The sequence below is a fragment of the Balaenoptera ricei genome, chromosome 7 (assembly GCF_028023285.1).
Source record: "Balaenoptera ricei isolate mBalRic1 chromosome 7, mBalRic1.hap2, whole genome shotgun sequence".
Classification (NCBI taxonomy): Eukaryota; Metazoa; Chordata; class Mammalia; order Artiodactyla; family Balaenopteridae; genus Balaenoptera; species Balaenoptera ricei.
Genome location: NC_082645.1, coordinates 100755446 through 100774002, shown reverse-complemented (window position 1 = coordinate 100774002; position 18557 = coordinate 100755446). Strand labels below are relative to the sequence as shown.

The window sequence follows — 18557 nt, the reverse complement described above, 5'->3', positions numbered from 1 at the left end:
CTTGATGTTTGGAAACAGCAAAAAGTCACCTCTGGTCAAACCTTGTGAATAATGATCAAAACAATGCAGTTGGTTTGCTTTAAATGAATGACTGAAACAAGCATGCTCCTTCCCAAGATTACTTTGAAGAATACCAAGAATACCAAGAACTCCAGCCCCCTTTTCCTTTTTTGAGCCCCATATCTCTACCATTGCCTTTGAAGGCCAGCAAGTGTGGCATTTGGAATGGCCTGCCTTCTCCCACTGCCCACGCCCCGCAGCCCTCAGGCAGAGGCAGGTAGAGCTTGCATCTAAGTGCCTCAGTTCCATCCACTTGTGAATCACTCAAGCCACAGATATGTTAGTTTTGGATGATGTTTCCCTTTTAGTTAAAAAAAAAGTTAGGAGGGGACTGGTATTTCCGTATTACTTTGCACAGGGCTCGTGCCTCAGCTTCATGTCTGGTCCAAGATAGGCTCTAATCTTCTCAGAGGTGAGTACGTTCTATTCTGTTCACCTCATCTGGCAAACATCAGGATGCAGGCCACAGGAACTCGGTGTTGACAAACAGGGTTCTTGGGTGCTGCTAAAGCTGCAGAAATGACACGTCAAACTTAGGATAGCTTCTGCTGGATTCTGCCAACCCCTATCATACATTCCCAGGTGGGACTAGGGTATTATACCACCTGGCATCAGAAATGCCTTATAACTTTCTTTAACCCCCATCCTCTGCCAACTTCTGTCAATGCAAACTAGTAAGAAACGGACATATTTTTCAACCTTTTATTCTTGTTAGGGCAGAGACAGAGAAAAGCCACGCACACATTACTTAAGATTGGATTTGCCAGAGGTTCACCATGCCCTTCCTTCTGCCTCTCTGGGCAGGACTGTTTCTAATCCAAGTGGGTGGACCACCACAATAGGGAGAGGAATCTCTTTCCTGTTTTCAAAATCGCTGGAGACCCCTCAGCAGGGCACAGTCTTAACACTATGGACAGACATAGCATCCTGTGAAATACACAACAAAGCCATGTGGCCACGTGGCATGCATCTGCATCTTCGATGGTGTGTTGGATCTGGTCTCAATTTCCCTCATTTGATCAAATTCAAGCCCAACAGCTTGGAATGCAATTTTTAAATTAGGAGCAATGACAAAGGTATCACAGACACTGCCTTTTGTGCTGTCCTGGTCAAGCTGTTATCTGCTTGCTGTTTACTTTCAAGAATAGAGTTCATTTTCGTTCTTAACTTCTGGAAGGGGAATTGTTACACAGATGTTTGGTTTTGGCCATGAAATCACAGCTTGGAGGCATGAGGGCCTATATTGTGACCTAAGGAGTAGAGTTCACTGTTCCTCACATTTGACTGATTTCAGGTTTCAGCAGTAAGGTACACATGTAATCCAGAGATGACTGGACTCTCCGTGGGCAGCCTGTTTCACCCTTGCCCTCCTTGATGCAGGTCAGAGTTCATCACAATTATATGCATCCTCTTAAATAACCAACTCTAAACACACTAGTGAGAAATAGAGATTTCACTGAATATTTAGTGGGGATGTGAAGACTCACACCCCACACAGGAAAAAACTAAGAATAACATGCCCCACAGATGCCTGTGCTTCCCTACTCCCAAATTTCCCCTCCCTGCCAGCTGCCGGACCACTCTTTTCTCCTCACCCTCCTCGATCTCTAAAACTCTGACCTCATTTACAACACAACATGTATCCATAGGGAGGCTGATAATTACCCAGAACACCCTATCACCACTTTGGTTGTTCCTCAAGCTTCCCCGTGATGATGTCATCTTCCTCCTACACCCCTCTCCCCATCCTGCCGTCACGCTATGTGCTCACTAATCCTAACAATCACTCCGTGAGGGGCTTAGAGAAATTCAGAGGCTCACCCAAGCTAAGACATGATAGTCGAGGACTCCTCCCAGGTCTGTCAGACCCCCCGTCAGGGTCCTCACCTACCCCACATGCTGCAGTGCAAAGGCCATGGGCCTGGGGAATGTAAACGTGAGGTTGGGAAAGGGGCATGTGTCTGGGGCTGTTTTCTCTACACCCCGGGCAGCACCTGTTCCCCTTATTCAAGCAGCTCCTACAAAGCCAGCTGTGAACCCCCTTTGAGTGAGAAGGTCCTGCCTTCTCCCAGGCCATCCTGCCTGCTGCAGGGAGGAAGACTTACCAATGTGATTGGTGACTCGACCTTATTTATTAGGGGTCATTAAAACCCCTGATAGATTATAAGTACATTAAACTTCATATGCATTTCTTCTCTCCTCCAGGCTGCCAGTCTGGCCCTACTCTTTCTGAGAAGGCCCAACATGATGCTCTTGCTCTGCCCCAGGCTTGGCAGCCAGTTGGTGGCAAGATCTGGATGCAGGAGGCAGGCTACAAACCTATGCCATGAGCTACAACCCAGCTTCCCCTGATTTCCATTTCGCTGTTTGCTCCCTGTGTATTTAGCTCCAGCAGGGCACTAACAGGAGAGGGGTGGTTCGCAGGACAGGGTATGTCCATTCCTTGGGCCCTGGTTTTGATACTAATTTAATATGATCAAAACCCAGGGGGACCATATAATCCATAATCCATATTAGGAGGACACTTCTGAGAGTGAAAGCGGACACTGTTAATTATGCCAGGACAACAACTCCTAAGTAAACTGGGATGCGTGGTCACCTTATTGAAACTATTAAAAACCTACCCCGGGTCCTAACACCCTACCTTGATCACACAGAGACTGGAACACTCAAGGTTCTGCAAGAAATAAGATGGAAATAAAGACAGAAGGCACACCTATTAAAAAGTTCTGCCCATGCCTTCTACTTTGAGTTTTCTTAATACCATCATGTTTTATTCATGTAAAGCATTTTACAGTTTACAAAGTACTTTCACGAGCATGCTCTTCCTCAATAAGCCTGGAAGGCAGGTAATATGTGCAGCATCTTGAAAAGGCCACAGATTGAGCTGCAGAGGGAGAACACGAATCCAGGATCCGGGCGAGCCTCGCGTCCTTTCCTCACCCACACCGCGTGCCCTCACGGCCTCTACTCTGACTGAGCTACCAGCTTGTGTTCTGAACCTAGAATACCTGGGAGAAGAATGGAGTGAGGCCATTGGGAGATAGTGGGCTGCATTATAGTGTTGTCTGAATCAAAATGAGTTGCAAACCCAGTTATTAGCACTGTGCATATTCAACATTGAAGTATATATGTGTTCATTTACTTTCAAAAACCAAGCTGGACTAGGTGAAACACTGCCTATCCCCAACATGGTTTTCCAAGGAACTTCTCAAGATTCTAAATTTTATACATATATTAATTGGCAAAGGACCAAACTCCAACATTTGAGACAGTGGCTTTTAATGGGGGGGGCAGCACATTTGGGTGGTGACTTGGGGGGGGGGAAGTCCCCTCCTTTATCTCTACCACCTCTACAAGTCAGTGAATGTTATGACACAGAGGTCCAAAGGCGCCAGGCCTGATAGCAACTTCCAATTCCCACACAAGCCTACCATCTGTGGGACGAGTGGCCTTCCGGGGACTAGCCTGCGGCTGACTGACGATGACATCTTGTATGCTGCTCTCTGGGGCCACGGCAGGCGCAACACCTAGAAGTTCTACGGATCTGCACATCTCACTTCAGGGAAATGGGACCTTGGTGTGTTCATCTAAAACATGATGCCCCTACTCAAAACAGTAGGTTCTGAACAAGTCCACACAGCACGGATACTCTGCCTACATGAAACAGATTCAGAAATTACATGGCTAATTTAGTCCTTTCTCTCCCTAGCCTGTTAAACTTGCTTCTTCTTTTGGGTATTAAGATAATTTAGGTAAAAGTGGGGTTAGGGGAAGCACAAATAATCCCACGGTGTTATAACAGAAATCAAAAAGTATCACAAAAGACTAACCTGATGCAAACTTTTCCTGGTTTGACAGAAGGACTGATGTTTCCAAGAAAGAATTCCCCAAACTGTTGAAGACAAGGGATGCTTATGAGGCCACACGCATTGAACTGATTCACGCTGCCAGGAGGATCCGACGTGAATAACGAAGAAATTAGAGAACAAAGTTTGCCCTCTTGATTCTGACAAATGTCTTCGTTTTGTCCAAGTCACAAAGCTCCCCTGGGCCTCAACTATCCAACTGGACAGTAAGATATGATATCCTTCACTGGGGTTGCTTTAAATGGGCAAACTGTATGTCATGATTGATTGAAGTATACATAGTATAATGGGACGTCCTAAAGGCCCAGAGTAAACAACTCCCCTCTCTCTTCACGGAGTTCCATTTTCAATCAAAGCACAGAGGGTTTTTAATTCTCAGCACAATACTGAAGAATTCTTTCACAATTAGTAATGAGCAGCAGTCCACAGGAGGAATGAATCATTGATGCCTTTAATATTAATGTTTGCAAAATAAAGTGAATCAATGACTATTTATGGGGCTGCTGAGGATATGGGAGACTGGGTACCATGAAGTTTGTGACACCAAGGAAGGAGAAGTTAGAATTTGGGGCAGAAATGAGGATAGGAAAAAAAATAAGGGTTTCTTATTTTCTTATTATAGGAAAGGAAACATCATCCAGAGAGATAGGAAAGGAGACTTGGGTAGAGCTGGGAAAGATGGGGAAATTAAGGAAGAAGTGTTTTAACACAACCCAACTTTCTGAGACCTGCAAGTAGAGTGTAATGAAATGATAGAATCCTAACAACTGGTGATGAATCTCTTAGTTATTGTGTTTTTGTTTGCTTGTTTTTGTTTTAGGGTTCACTGATATGTCAGAGGCTGGGCCAAAATAGCATCTTTTCTTCATGAGCACATCATCGTAACTCTACTTAAAATGGGTACACAGGGAAACGGTGCTCCCCCTCCCACCCTGTGGTATAGCCAAAGTAATGTGATGACTAAAATGCTTAAAAAAAAAAAAAAAAAAAAAAAGCTGGCCATGATTTTCCAAAGCCAGCTTTCTGTTGGTAAGAAACGAATGCCACCATTTGATCAGAATAAGCTGTGATGCTGTTAGAGGATCAGACAGTGGACTAGACCTCATGGGGAGTACTGAGAAACTCGCCAGTGACCATGCCATCATTCTAGATGAGATAATTTCATGGGGAGTATTGAGAAACTCACCAGTGACCATGCCATCATCCTAGATGAGATAATTTCATGAGGCCTGCAATCCTCAACAGTATACCAGGTCGGGATGAAATCCATTTTCCAGTAACTTCAAAGCACGTGCGTAATACACTGAGATCAATAAGACCACAAAATAATACACTGATCAGAAAATAATGACTCTTTATTAACTTGTATGGGGTCTAAATTATCCCTTATATATGTTTGTATTCATTCCACAGGGAATTAGGTTTTTCACTTCTGTATAATCTGCAGGGACCATCTCCAGAGCTTCCAGTTCTACTTGAATGACCTCCTCCAGGTTGTTCTGTATAGAACTCTCAGCACCACAGTGATAGCAACTCTTGTAGATTCCCCACACATCCATGAGCTATATCAAGTCCAGCTGTAAACAGGAACAACAAATTTAGAAAGGAAGCAGGCCAACTCCAGAACACTGCTTCTCTGGGGAGAGAACCATAGTGACAATGGTTCTCTTCACTGGTGGCATGCACGGACTTGCACACTTACTCACTGCTAACTATTTTAGGAGTTAAATTCTAAGTATCTCTTAATTTCAATCCTAAGAACGTCTCTACAAAACGGCTGAAAGTTTTTACTGGACTGCTGTCATGTGAGGCTTAAAGGCAGGAAGTTTCCACACATGAAAGATGGATACAAAAACCAATACCCTACACAGCCTCCCAGGCATCCAGACACAGCGTGATAAGATCCAGAAATCCCCAAATACCTATCAGCCTATTTTGTTTACATAAAGTTAACTGAGAACATTTAAGAATTAGGCTTTTTAAAAGCTGTTTTTATTTGTCAACCCACACAAATCGCATATTGTATTGCTTATTTTGGTTGAGAGCAATTTCAGTAAATTATGACATTTTGCTGCTAAAGGAATAGCCTTCCCCAGCTCTTTTTTAGTCCTTCAATGAGAGGATTAAACTGAATGAACAATAAACTTAAAAAACCATAGAGCACAGGAACATCCATTATGAAATTACTTATCTGATTACAAGTATAATGGCAATAAATAATAGTGTAGAGAGTTGCTGGTGTGTTAGAAATTAAAACACAAATATGTGAGCTGGAAAACAAAATGGTGGAAATAACTGTTGAGGAGCAGAATAAAGAAAAAAGAATGAAAAAGAATTGAAGACAATCTCAGAGACCTCTGGGACAACAGTAAACGCACCAACATTCGAATTATAGGGGCCCCAGAAGAAGAAGACAAAAAGAAAGGGTCTGAGAAAATATTTGAAGAGATTATAGTTGAAAACTTCCCTAAGGGGAAAGGAAACAGTCACCCAAGTTCAGGAAGAACAGAGAGTCCCATATAGGATAAACCCTAGGAAAAACACACCAAGACACATATTAATCAAACTAACAAAAATTAAATTCAAAGAAAAAATATTAAAAGCAGCAAGGGAAAAATAAAAAATAACATACAAAGGAATTCCCATAAGGTTACCAGCTGATTTTTCAGCAGAAACTCTGCAGGCCAGAAGGGAGTGGTAGGATACACATAAAGTGATGAAAGAGAAAAACCTACAACCCAGATTACTCTACCCAGAAAAGATCTCCTTCAGATTCGATGGAGAAATCAAAAGCTTTTCAGACAAGCAAAAGCTAAGAGAATTCAGCACCACCAAACCAGCTTTACAACAAATGCTAAAGAAACTTATCTAGGCAGGAAACACAAGAGACGAAAAAGACCCACAAAAACAAACCCAAAACAATTAAGAAAATGGTAATAGGAACATACATATTGATAATAACCTTGAATGTAAATGGATTAAATGCCCCAACCAAAAGACACAGACTGGCTGAATGGATACAAAAAAAAAAGACCCACATACATGCTGTCTACAGGAGACCCACTTCAGACCTAGGGACACATACAGACTGAAGGTGAAGGGATGGAAAAAGATATTCCATGCAAATGGAAATCAAAAGAAAGCTGGAGTAGCAATACTCATATCCGATAAAATAGACTTTAAAATAAAGACTGTTACAAGAGATAAGGAAGGACACTACATAATGATCAAAGGATCAATGCAAGAAGAAGATATAACAATTATAAATGTTTATGCACCCAACATAGGAGCACCACAGTACATAACGCAAATGCTAACAACCATGAAAGAAGAAATCGACAGTAACACAATCATAGTAGGGGGCTTTAACACGCCACTTACATCAATGGACAGATTATCCAAACAGAAAATAAATAAGGAAACACAAGCTTTAAATGACACAATAGACCAGATAGATTTAATTGATATTTATAGGACATTCCACCCAAAAGTGGCAGAATACACTTTCTTCTCGAGTGCACATGGAACATTCTCCAGGATAGATCACATCTTGGGTCACAAATCAAGCCACGGAAAGTTTAAGAAAAATGTCCTATCAAGCTTCTTTTCTGAACACAACGCTATGAGACTGGAAATCAATTACAGGAAAAAAACTGTAAAAAACACAAATACATGGAGGCTAAACAGTGCACTACTAAATAACCAAGAGATCACTGAAGAAATTAAAGAAGAAATCAAAAAATACCTAGAAACAAATGACAATGAAAACACGACGACCCAAAACCTATGGGCGCAGCAAAAGGAGTTCTAAGAGGGAAGTTTATAGCAATTCAATCTCACCTCAAGAAACAAGAAACATCTCAAATAAACAATCTAACCCTACACTTAAAACAACTAGAGAAAGAAGAGCAAAGAAAACCCAAAGTCAGTAAAAGGAAAGAAATCATAAAAATCAGAGCAGAAATAAATGAAATAGAAATGAAGAAAACAATAGCAAAGATCAGTAAAACTAAAAGCTGGTTCTTTGAGAAGATAAACAAAATTGATAAACCCTTAGGCAGATTCATCAAGAAAAAAAGGGAGAGGACATAAATCAATAAAATTAGAAACAAAAAAGGAGAAATCAAAACTGACACTGCAGAAATACAAAGGATTATAAGAGACTACTACAAACAGCTATATGCCAATAAAATGGACAACCACGAAGAAATGGACAAATCCTTGGAAAGGTACAATTTTCCAAGACGGAACCAGGACGAATTAAAAAATATAAACAGACCTATCCCAAGTAATGAAATTGAAACCATAATTAAAAATCTTCCAACAAACAAAAGTCCGGGACCAGATGGCTTCACAGGCAAATTCTATCAAATATTTAGAGAAGAGCTAACATCGATCCTTCTCAAACTCTTCCAAAACACTGCAGAGGGAGAAACACTCTCAAATTCATTCTACGAAGCCACCATCACCCTGATACCAACACCAGACAAATATATCACAAAAAAAAGAAAATTATAGACCAATATCACTGATGAACATAGATGCCAAAATCCTGAACAAAACACTAGCAAACAGAATTCAACAACATATTAAAAGGATCATACACCATGACCAAGTGGAATTTATCCCAGGGATGCAAGGATTCTTCAATATATGCAAATCAATCAATGTGATACACCATATTAACAAATTAAGGAATAAAAACCATATGATCATCTCAATAGATGCAGAAAAAGCTTTTGACAAAATTCAACACACATTTATGATAAAAACTCTCCAGAAAATAGGTATAGAGGGAAACTACCTCAACATAATAAAGGCCATATATGACAAACCCACAGCAAGCATCATACTCAATGGTGAAAAACTGAAAGCGTTTCCACTAAGAACAGGTACAAGACAGGGATGTCCACTCTCGCCACTCTTACTCAACATAGTTTTGGAAGTCCTAGCCACGGCAATCAGAGAAGAAAAAGAAAAAAAAGGAATACAAATTGGAAAAGAAGTAAACTGTCACTGTTTGCTGATGACATGATACTACACATAGAAAATCCTAAAGATGCCACCAGAAAACTACTAGAAGTAAGCAATGAATTTGGTAAGGTTGCAGGATACAAAATTAATGCACAGAAATCTCTGGCATTCTTATACACCAACAACGGAAAATCAGAAAGAGAAATTAAGGAAACAATCCCATTTACCGTCGCAACAAAAAGAATAAAATATCTAGGAATAAACCTGCCTAAAACACTTGCACTCAGAAAACTATAAAATACTGATGAAAGAAATCAAAGATGACATAAACAGATGGAGAAATATACCATGTTCTTGGATTGGAAGAATCAATATTGTGAAAATGATTATACTACCCAAAGCACTCTACAGATTCAATGCAATCCCTATCAAACTACTAATGGCATTCTTCACAGAATTAGAACAAAAAATTTTACAATTCGTATGGAAACACAAAAGACCCCGAACAGCCAAAGTAATCTTGAGAAAGAAAAACGGAGTTGGAGGAATCAGGCTCCCTGACTTCAAACTATACCACAAAGTTACAGTAATCAAGACAGTATGGTACTGGCACAAAAACAGAAATATAGATCAATGGTACAGGGTAGAAAGCCCAGAGATAAACCCACGCACATATGGTCACCTAATTTACAACAAAGGAGGCAAGAACATACAATGGAGAAAAGACAGCCTCTTCAATAAGTGGTGCTGGGAAAACTGGACAGCTACATGTAAAAAAATGAAATTAGAACACTCCCTAACACCATACACAAAAATAAACTCTAAATGGATTAAAGACCTAAATGTAAGACCAGACACTATAAAACTCTTAAAGGGAAACATAGGAAAAACACTCTTTGACATAAACCACAGCAAGATCCTTTTTGACCCACCTCCTACAGTAACGGAAATAAAAACAAAAATAAACAAATGGGACTTAATTAAACTTAAAAGCTTTTGCACAAAGGAAACCATAAACAAGACAAAAAGACAACTCTCAGAATAGGAGAAAATATTTATTTACAAGTGAAACAACAGACAAAGGATTAATCTACGAAGTATACAAACAGCTCATGGAGCTCAATATCAAAAAAGAAAACACTCCAATTAAAAAATGGGTGGAAGACCTAAATAGACATTTCACCAAGGAAGACATACAGATGGCCAAGAGGTGCATGAAAAGATGTTCAACATCATTAATTATTAAAGAAATGCATATCAAAACTACAGTGAGGTATCACCTCACGCCCGTCAGAATGGGTATTATCAAAAAATCTAGAAACAGTAAATGCTGGAAAGGGTGTGGTGAAAAGGGAACCCTCCTGCACTGTTGGTGGGAATGTAAATTGATCAAGCGTTAGAACACCTGCTATATATTAAAAGTACTTACCAAATCATCCACGTCACCACCTTCCTCACATACAGCTGCTGTGTCTTCACCTGGATTTTCTTTGGGGGCCAGAAACTGTGAATAGAAGTCAGGCACAATACCAAGGGGACGTTTTTGCCTCCTTTAATGGAGGAATGCATGCAAATGGCCCAAAAGAAACATCATCTTGATGTACGCTCCTTCATTTGGCTCTGGATGAGAGGACCAATTTTGAGGTTGAATAGTCCACTAACTAGTCACAGAGAAAGTTCTTGACAAGAGGGAGGAAACGACACGGCTCGCCAAGGCAGTGAGCATGTGGAGGGCCCTACATCAGGCACCGAGGACAGCAGATATTCCCATTTCTGCTTCCACAGGGGGTATGTGGGCTCATGAGGGTTCAGAAAAGAACCAAACACCCCAAACCAGTATGTCTCTGCCTCTTTTGAAGAGAGCATTAAGAATCAAGTGTCTGGACTTAAAGATTATAACCATCTATTCCTCAATTCCACTGAGGACAAAAAAGGTAAAAGGAAGGACTTCTTTTAGAGATGTGAAACACAAAAATGAGTGAGCTTGGGAGACTGTTCAATTCGTTGTCTGGCAATCTTTAAATTTCTGTTAGAAACTGTTTGAAAACAGGAAGGTGGCTGAGAAAACTTGTAGTGTACAATTCTGCTTAGCATCAGGGTTCTAGACTTGGAACGTCTAAAAGGCAGATAGGTAGAAAAGCAAGGGCCCTGAATTGAAGTTTGCAAGGATCTAGGAATGCAACTCAGATTTTAAAAGGGTAGTGAGTGCCCTTGAAGACTATCTGAACATTCCTGCCCTCCCTCCTGTCCCTCCAAGAGATAGCAGTGGGCACTCTTATCCTTTAAGGTATGTGGTAACTGCACCTAAGAGCTAGTTTCTATGAACCACTTATCCATCCTCACACCAGAGTGGATCTTCTTGTAGCATAAGTACATAACATGGTGGCAGAGACAAGGCTGCAGGAGTGAGTGTTTTTAAAAGGGGAGGTGGGAGGTGAGGCACGCCGCTCCTGGCAAACATCCCTCAGGGTCAGTGTGCATGGAGCGTGCAGGTGGTGAGCGAGCCTTTCGGCCCACTTGCTCCTGTAGTAGCTCCACCCAAGAGGGAAAGGTGTACTCATACGCACTTTCCTCACTTTCTCGACATGAAAGCATGGCAAGAACTGCTTTCCCTATATATCCCTGTGATATCTATGGTACAATGGACATAATGGAGGCCTCGGAAACCTAAGATCTATAAACAGGCCTTGTTAGCACCTTGGACATGGCCATGACAGGTTTTTTCTTTTTTTAAATTAATTAATTTATTTTTGGCTGTGTTGGGCCTTCGTTGCTGTGCGCGGGCTTTCTCTAGCTCTGGCGAATGGGGGCTACTCTTCGTTGCGGTGCATGGGCTTCTCATTGCGGTGGCTTCTTTTGTTGCGGAGCACAGGCTCTAGGCGCGTGGGCTTCAGTAGTTGTGGCTCTCAGGCTCTAGAGGGCAGGCTCAGTAGTTGTGGCGCACGGGCTTAGTTGCTCCGTGGCATGTGGGATCTTCCTGGCCCAGGGCTCGAACCCGTGTCCCCTGCACTGGCAGGTGGATTCTTAACCACTGCACCACCAGGGAAGTCCCTGACAGTTTGTTTTTGACTCAACCTCCCTCCTGGACTTTTTCCTCCTCAGTCAAAACCATCTCATCATTCATTAACTTCACTTTTGATTGAGAGATTAAGGAATTTATCTTCTTCTAAGGACATTTATAAATCTTTCCACAGCCCTCTGTTGACCCTGAACCGGGCTGTGTTCAGCGCTGGGCACCTACGGTTTAGGGGACAGAAAATGCTAGCAGTGGGCACACAGCCTGGAACAGAACTGTAACGCAGCACCCATATCATTAATTCTATTTATTCTGGTTGATTTTTAATAAAGATGTCTGAGGGCCACATAGAGATACATGAATAAGAAATTCATACTGTATTTGCATATGGTTTACATCTAAAGCTTAAACCCTGCCCTTAGATTCCCAAATTAACCTTTACTTATGATTCTAATTATTATCAATATTTAAAAAGTAACTTTTATTTTGTTCCTCTCCTCTCCTCTCCTACTCACGATCATCAACCTCCACATGGTTCTCCCTGCAGCAAGAATACCAGCGCAAAGGACAAAGACTGATCCAGCCGGTGAGGAGTGAATAAAAGGTAGAGCTGTGTCTTACCATACGCCTCTGGGGGGCTACAGACGACCGGCACCTTCAAACACAAGCTCCGTGGTCTCAGTGTTTCTGTAGTCCACTATATCTTTTATCATCCCTTAGAAACCTGACACATGGTAGGTATTTATTGATGAATCTAGAAAATTCCTAATGCTTTTTGGCACACAGCCTCTAAAAGCTCTAATTCCCATTCCCTCCTCACCTGCAAAAGCCCCTTTCACACTGCAATTACAGGATAAATGAAGATAGGACTGTCTGCACAGTATGACCATGGTATATACAATTAAACACAAATGGCATGTCTCTGAGATGAGGCCAAGCTCCTAGGAAGAAAGGCACGGCAGCAAACAAACTTCCATTTCCATCAAGTGCTAAACATCTGCAACTGATTTCCTGACAGATCTGCTTCACATTTCTGCTCAAGCAAATTACAGCTAAAAGCTGGGCTGCCATCCATTATCCTCCCCAAAGCCCCAGGCGAGGCTGATCTCTTACACATATCACTCCTTACCATCAGAGTTTTTAACTACAAGTAATTTCCAGGCTGTGCAGTGACAGGGAAGCTAGAGATAAGGACTGGCCTGTTTTCTCAATAAAAGCAACAGGTTCTCTGAACGCAGCCGAAAGGGGCACAAGTCAACTCTTGACTTTTCTTATGTTCTTTCTCTCTGCGATACGCTGAAAAAGCAGAGAATAAACAGAAAGAACAGTTGTGTGACACAGTCCTCCATCCTCAAACCACCATCATTTACTTGGGGTTACCAAGAAAGACCCTCCTTACTTGGAGATCTTTATGGAATGGATAAACTACTACTTCTCAGGTACACCGAAATACAATCCTGGCCACAAGCAGAGAAACTGCATCAATAACCTCTATGTAGAAGCTTCCAGTCCTATTCCTCCATAAGACTAAAAACTAAAAATCAGCTTGTCCTCAGACCCTTACCAATCCCCAAATTGAAAACACATGGCCTCCACCGGGCTTATTCCAACACCATCAGGTGATTCCAAAGAATCACCCATAATCCAGATACACAAAAGCATCAGGAAGAATGAAAATCTGTTTGCATGTATTTTGTCTAAAATGACACACACTTAGGCTTCATTAATGCTATTTTCATGCTATAAAGGCAATACAGTGCAGCAGAGAAATCCTGCAAACTAGTGTGGAGGAAAGAACCATAACCTAAGCACTGCCCATTCCTCAGTAACCCTGGGCAAGCCACCTGGCCTCTCTATAACTAGTCTTCCCCCAAAATAAGATGGGAATACTACTACTGACCCTATCTATTTCATGGGGTTGTATTGCTTCTCAGGTAAAATAAAGTATACAAAAATGCTTTGTGGTACGGTAGATTTTATGTTCCAATTCCTAGGAATACACCCAATACATGTCTACCAAATGATAGGTATAAGAATACCCACAGCATTTTTATTCACAATTCCCAAAGTTTGGAAACAATCAAATGTCCATCATTAGGAGAATGGATGAATAAATTGTGGTACAGCCATAAAAGTGAATACTACCTAGCTATAATAAAGAATGAACAATTTTAACATCATGGATGAATCACAAAAGGCATGATTCCAATTATGTGAAGGTTAAGACAGGCAAAATGACTCTCAAGTGACAGATGTCATCAGGGAGCCTTCTGAGGTGTTGGAAATGCTCTTTATTTTGATCTGGGTGGTGGGTACTCAGATATATGAGCATGTAAGAATTTATCAGTGTACACATTTAAGATTTGTGCATTTACTGTATGTTCCACCTCAAAAAAAACTTTAAATTGTATCTTAAAAGTATCAAGCTCTAAACAAATATAAGGTGACACTGTGATATTTTAATTATCGCTTTTCTCATACTAACATACAGAACAATTACACTAGAGATTTAAGGCAGAAAAGGAAAGTGGAAAAGAGCAAAGAAAAAGGTCATGGGGTCCAACAGCGTCCAGCAGTTAGAGAAAATTGTTCTCAAGAAATGATTCTTAAATTTTATCTTACAATCCTTCACAAGGTTTTGGAGATCTCTTTTGAAAGAGGGAGCATGAGCTTCTTTTCTTTATGTACATGCGGCTGGTGGCATTCTAAGGCGGAGGCTTGGAGATGACTATAGTACGAGTCCAGGGTCTGGGCTCTAGGCAATTCAGCTAGCCATGAACTTGTTGTGAGACACTGAGAAAGTCAACTTCACATCTCTAGACTGCATCTAGAAAATGACCAGATCACTAAGCTTTGAGCATCTGTGACGCTACGATGGAAAAAAATCAATAAATGTCAACAACAAAAAAGAAGGCTAGATTAGGCAGCTATAAGGAAAACAAGTGCTAAAATGATGCTTTCTCCCCCATAGATTTTGTATCAAATGATTGTTTAGACATAGCTCAGCATCCTGGAATCCCGTGAGAAACAATATTCCGAAGCCATGGGAAGAAATCCTCTTTCCCCTCTGTGCTCTTAATATGGAGTAAAAAGAATGGAGGACTGGGGGTCAGTCCAATAACTGGATTCCTGGCCAGTGACTTACTATGAGATCTCAGACACATCATTTTACGTCTCAGCCCTAAGTTTCTTCATATATAAAATAAGGAGTTTGGACTAGATCAGTATTTTTCAGGTTCTGTTCCTTGAGGTCCTGAGGGTTCTTCCAAGTCCTGTGGGCATGGGTAACCCCAATTTGCCACTCCCGCTGCCCATCAAGTGAGAAGCATCACCTTTCTCTGTTTTATCTATCAGGCTTTCTTGTTAAGCTTTCAGTTTTAAGAAATAAAAACTCAGCTAGGAGATCGTTAGGATTCATTCCAGCTGAATAAAGTTCTACACAGCTTAAGCCAGCATCCTCCGCCTTAGTGAAGGCTCTGACTGGTTTAAATTCTTTTGGCCCAGGGCGTCTCAGCAGCAGCACCCTTTGCTGTGGGGCCCTGCACCCACTAGGAGGCAGTAGCACGCCGCCTGCTGCAACCACCCAGAATCTCTGGACAGTGGCAATGTCTCCTGGGGAACAAAATCACTCTTGGCTGAGAACCACTGTTCTAACCCTAACACAGGTTAGTAGGAAAAAGTTAAAAGAAACTTTTTTTTTAATAAAGAAAATAAACTTCAAATGAAGAATCAGCTTATCTCGACCTTTCACAAGTCCAGGTCTCTCACTGAGTGTCGTGCCCAGATGCTCCTGGAATGTGCCAGGATAAACAGGCACCCCTCCTACCCACCACAGAGCCATGCCCTGTGAATGAGCTGACGGAGGAAGGGTGCACAACAAGGCCCATCCATGTTGTCGCAAATGGCAGGATTTCCATCTTTTTATGGCTAAGGAGTATTCCATTGTATATGTATACCACATCTTTATCCATTCATCATCGATGGGCACTTAGGTTTTTTCCATATCTTGGTTATTGTAAATAATGCTGTGGTGAACAAAGAAGTGTATATATCTTTTTGAATGATGGACCTTGAGAGTATTATGCTAAGAGAAATAAGTCAGAGAGAGAAAGACAAATAGTGTATGATTTCACTCATGTGGAATATAAAACAAAAACAAAACAAAATAAATGAACAAACCAAACTAAACAAAAACAAACACACAGATACAGAGAATAGAGTGGTGGTTACCAGAAGGGAAGGCATGAGGAGAGGGCGAAATGGGTAGAGAGGGTCAACTGTATGGGGATGAATGGAAACGAAACTTCTGGTGGTGAGCATGCTGTAGTGTATACAGAAGTTGAAATATAATGTTGTGCACAGAAATTTACATAATGTTACAAACCAGTGTTAACTCAATCAATATAAATAAACAAAATAAAGCTGGAACAAAAAAATATATAAAAGACCTTATCAAACATGGCATGTCTAACAATAAAATGGCATGTCTAACAATAAAAACTAGAAACAGAAAAAGTTAAATGAAAGAATTCACAGGTTATAATGACAATAAACATGAATGGAAAAGGGGGTAATATTTATGTCTAGGCTTCGAAATGAAATAGAGGTATCAGTTATTGAAAAGAAAAATGATTGTCTAAGCTTATGTCATGAAAGAACTTTCTATTTCTGCAGCAACTCTGACGTACCTATATTTCTCAAAGAATCATAAAATCCACATATTTCTAGAATACACTGGAGGGAAACAGCTCTCCTTAAGAGGTACAAGTGTAAAGTTATGATTTAATTTTCATTTAAAATGGACATCCTGAATAATTATTTCCTTTCAAATCATCAACATTTAATAGCAATAATGTGACAGTTGCTAACTTTAAATAACTTACGGTAAATATCTTGAAAGAATTTTAATGGACTATGAGGATTGTTCTCCAATCTCTGATTACAGCCAAGTTTCCTTAAATGATTATTTGGTAAGTAGCCAAACTTAACACTTGCTTTGGGACTTCCCTGGTGGCACAGTGGTTAAGAATACGCTTGCCAAGGCAGGGGACACGGGTTTGAGCCCTGGTCTGGGAAGATCACACATGCTGCGGGGCAACTAAGCCCGTGTGCCACATCTACTGAGCCTGCGCTCTAGAGCCCACGAGCCACAACTACTAAGCCCGCGTGCCACAACTACTGAAGCCCTCGCGCCTAGAGCCTGTGCTCCGCAACAAGAGAAGCCACCACAGTAAGAAGCCCACGTACCACAATGAAGAGTAGCCCCCGCTTGCCGCAACTAGAGAAAGCCTGTGTGCAGCAACGAAGACCCAACGCAGCCAAAAAAACAAAAAACAAAAAAATAAATTTAAATAAACAAATAAAAACACTTGCTTTGAAGAAAATGTAAATGAATATTTTAGTGTATGACCAAAAGTGATTACACTTCCATAACTTACCTAAGAGAAAAAGCTGAAGCATGTCTCTCCTATTAAAACCACAAGGAATCAACTTCCTTGAGCCAGAATCTCACTAATTCTCCCCATTATCATCTGTATGTACACTTTCCCTTACACATTTCTCTCCAAAAATCAACAGGTGCCATTTAAAAATATTTTTAATATAAAGGATTAAGTTTTCATTCTGAAAAAAAAATGAAGGGTTCATGTGATACTGAAGCAGACACAAAAGCATAACTGCAAGTCAGACACGACAGAGTGTGCGCTGAGGGTGAATCACAACAATGGGCTCCACTCTGCTGTGTTTACCATGTTTTCTACCTATTCAAACATGGTGATGTTTTCAGAGTTGTCTTAAACCGCAACCAACTGAAATCAGTTCTGTTGATATTAGAATCATGTAAGGACACCAGCCCATATCTAGTCTTAACTGAAACTCCTCTCTGCAGCTTCATTACCAGACATTAAAATTCCTGATGGTTAGGCTCTGTGCCCTTAAATTCCAACGATGATACTGCATTTGCAACAAAGACTAAGCCCCACACATTTGCAAGCAGCACACTATCCATTCCTAGATTTCTTTCTTTTCTAATTTTCTGGAATCACTTAGCTGTGACACCTTTGGTTAAGAGGTACTGCTGGGAGGAAAGACTACCTTTTTTAGGTCAGTGCTTTCCTCTTCCTCCCAAAACTGTAATGTGTACTCAACTCTCACCTGGATGATAGGTTTTTTTTTTTTTTTTTTTAATGCAATGACTAAAATGATTTGCCTTGACTTATTTTACCTGTTTAGCAAAAACTGATTGATAAGCTTTCACCTTATGTGATTTTATGTGTCAACTTGGCTACACTATGGTGACCAGCTGCTGTGTCAAACACTAGTCTAGAGGTTTCTGTGAAGGTATTTTGTAAATGCGACTAAAATTTACAATCAGCTGACTTTAAGTAAAGAAGGTTACCCTTGGTAATGTTGGTAGGCCTCATCCAATCAGTTGAAGGAATTCTGCCTCTGGACTGTAATAGAGAAATCCTGCCTGAATTTCCAACTTGCTGGCCTGCTCTACAAATTTCAGATTTGCCAGCCCCAACAATTGTGTGAGCCAATTCCTTAAAATAAATCAGTCCCCACCACACACACACACACACACACACACACACAAGCATTCTATTGGTTCTGTCTCTCTGAAGAGTCCTGAATGA

At 40.9% G+C, this 18557-nt stretch overlaps 1 protein-coding gene across 1 annotated transcript in view; it reads right to left on the bottom strand.

The window, feature by feature from the left end:
* Positions 1 to 5266: 5266 nt before the first annotated feature.
* XRCC5 (X-ray repair cross complementing 5) overlaps positions 5267 to 18557 on the bottom strand; it is a 97545-nt gene continuing 84254 nt past the window's right edge. Inside the window, exons 20-21 of the mRNA XM_059928642.1 lie at positions 10333 to 10407; positions 5267 to 5506 (exon numbers count right to left, since the gene is read on the bottom strand). Coding sequence (XP_059784625.1) covers positions 5492 to 5506; positions 10333 to 10407 — 90 coding nt within the window. The 3' untranslated portion in view covers positions 5267 to 5491. The remainder of the gene's footprint in view (positions 5507 to 10332; positions 10408 to 18557) is intronic.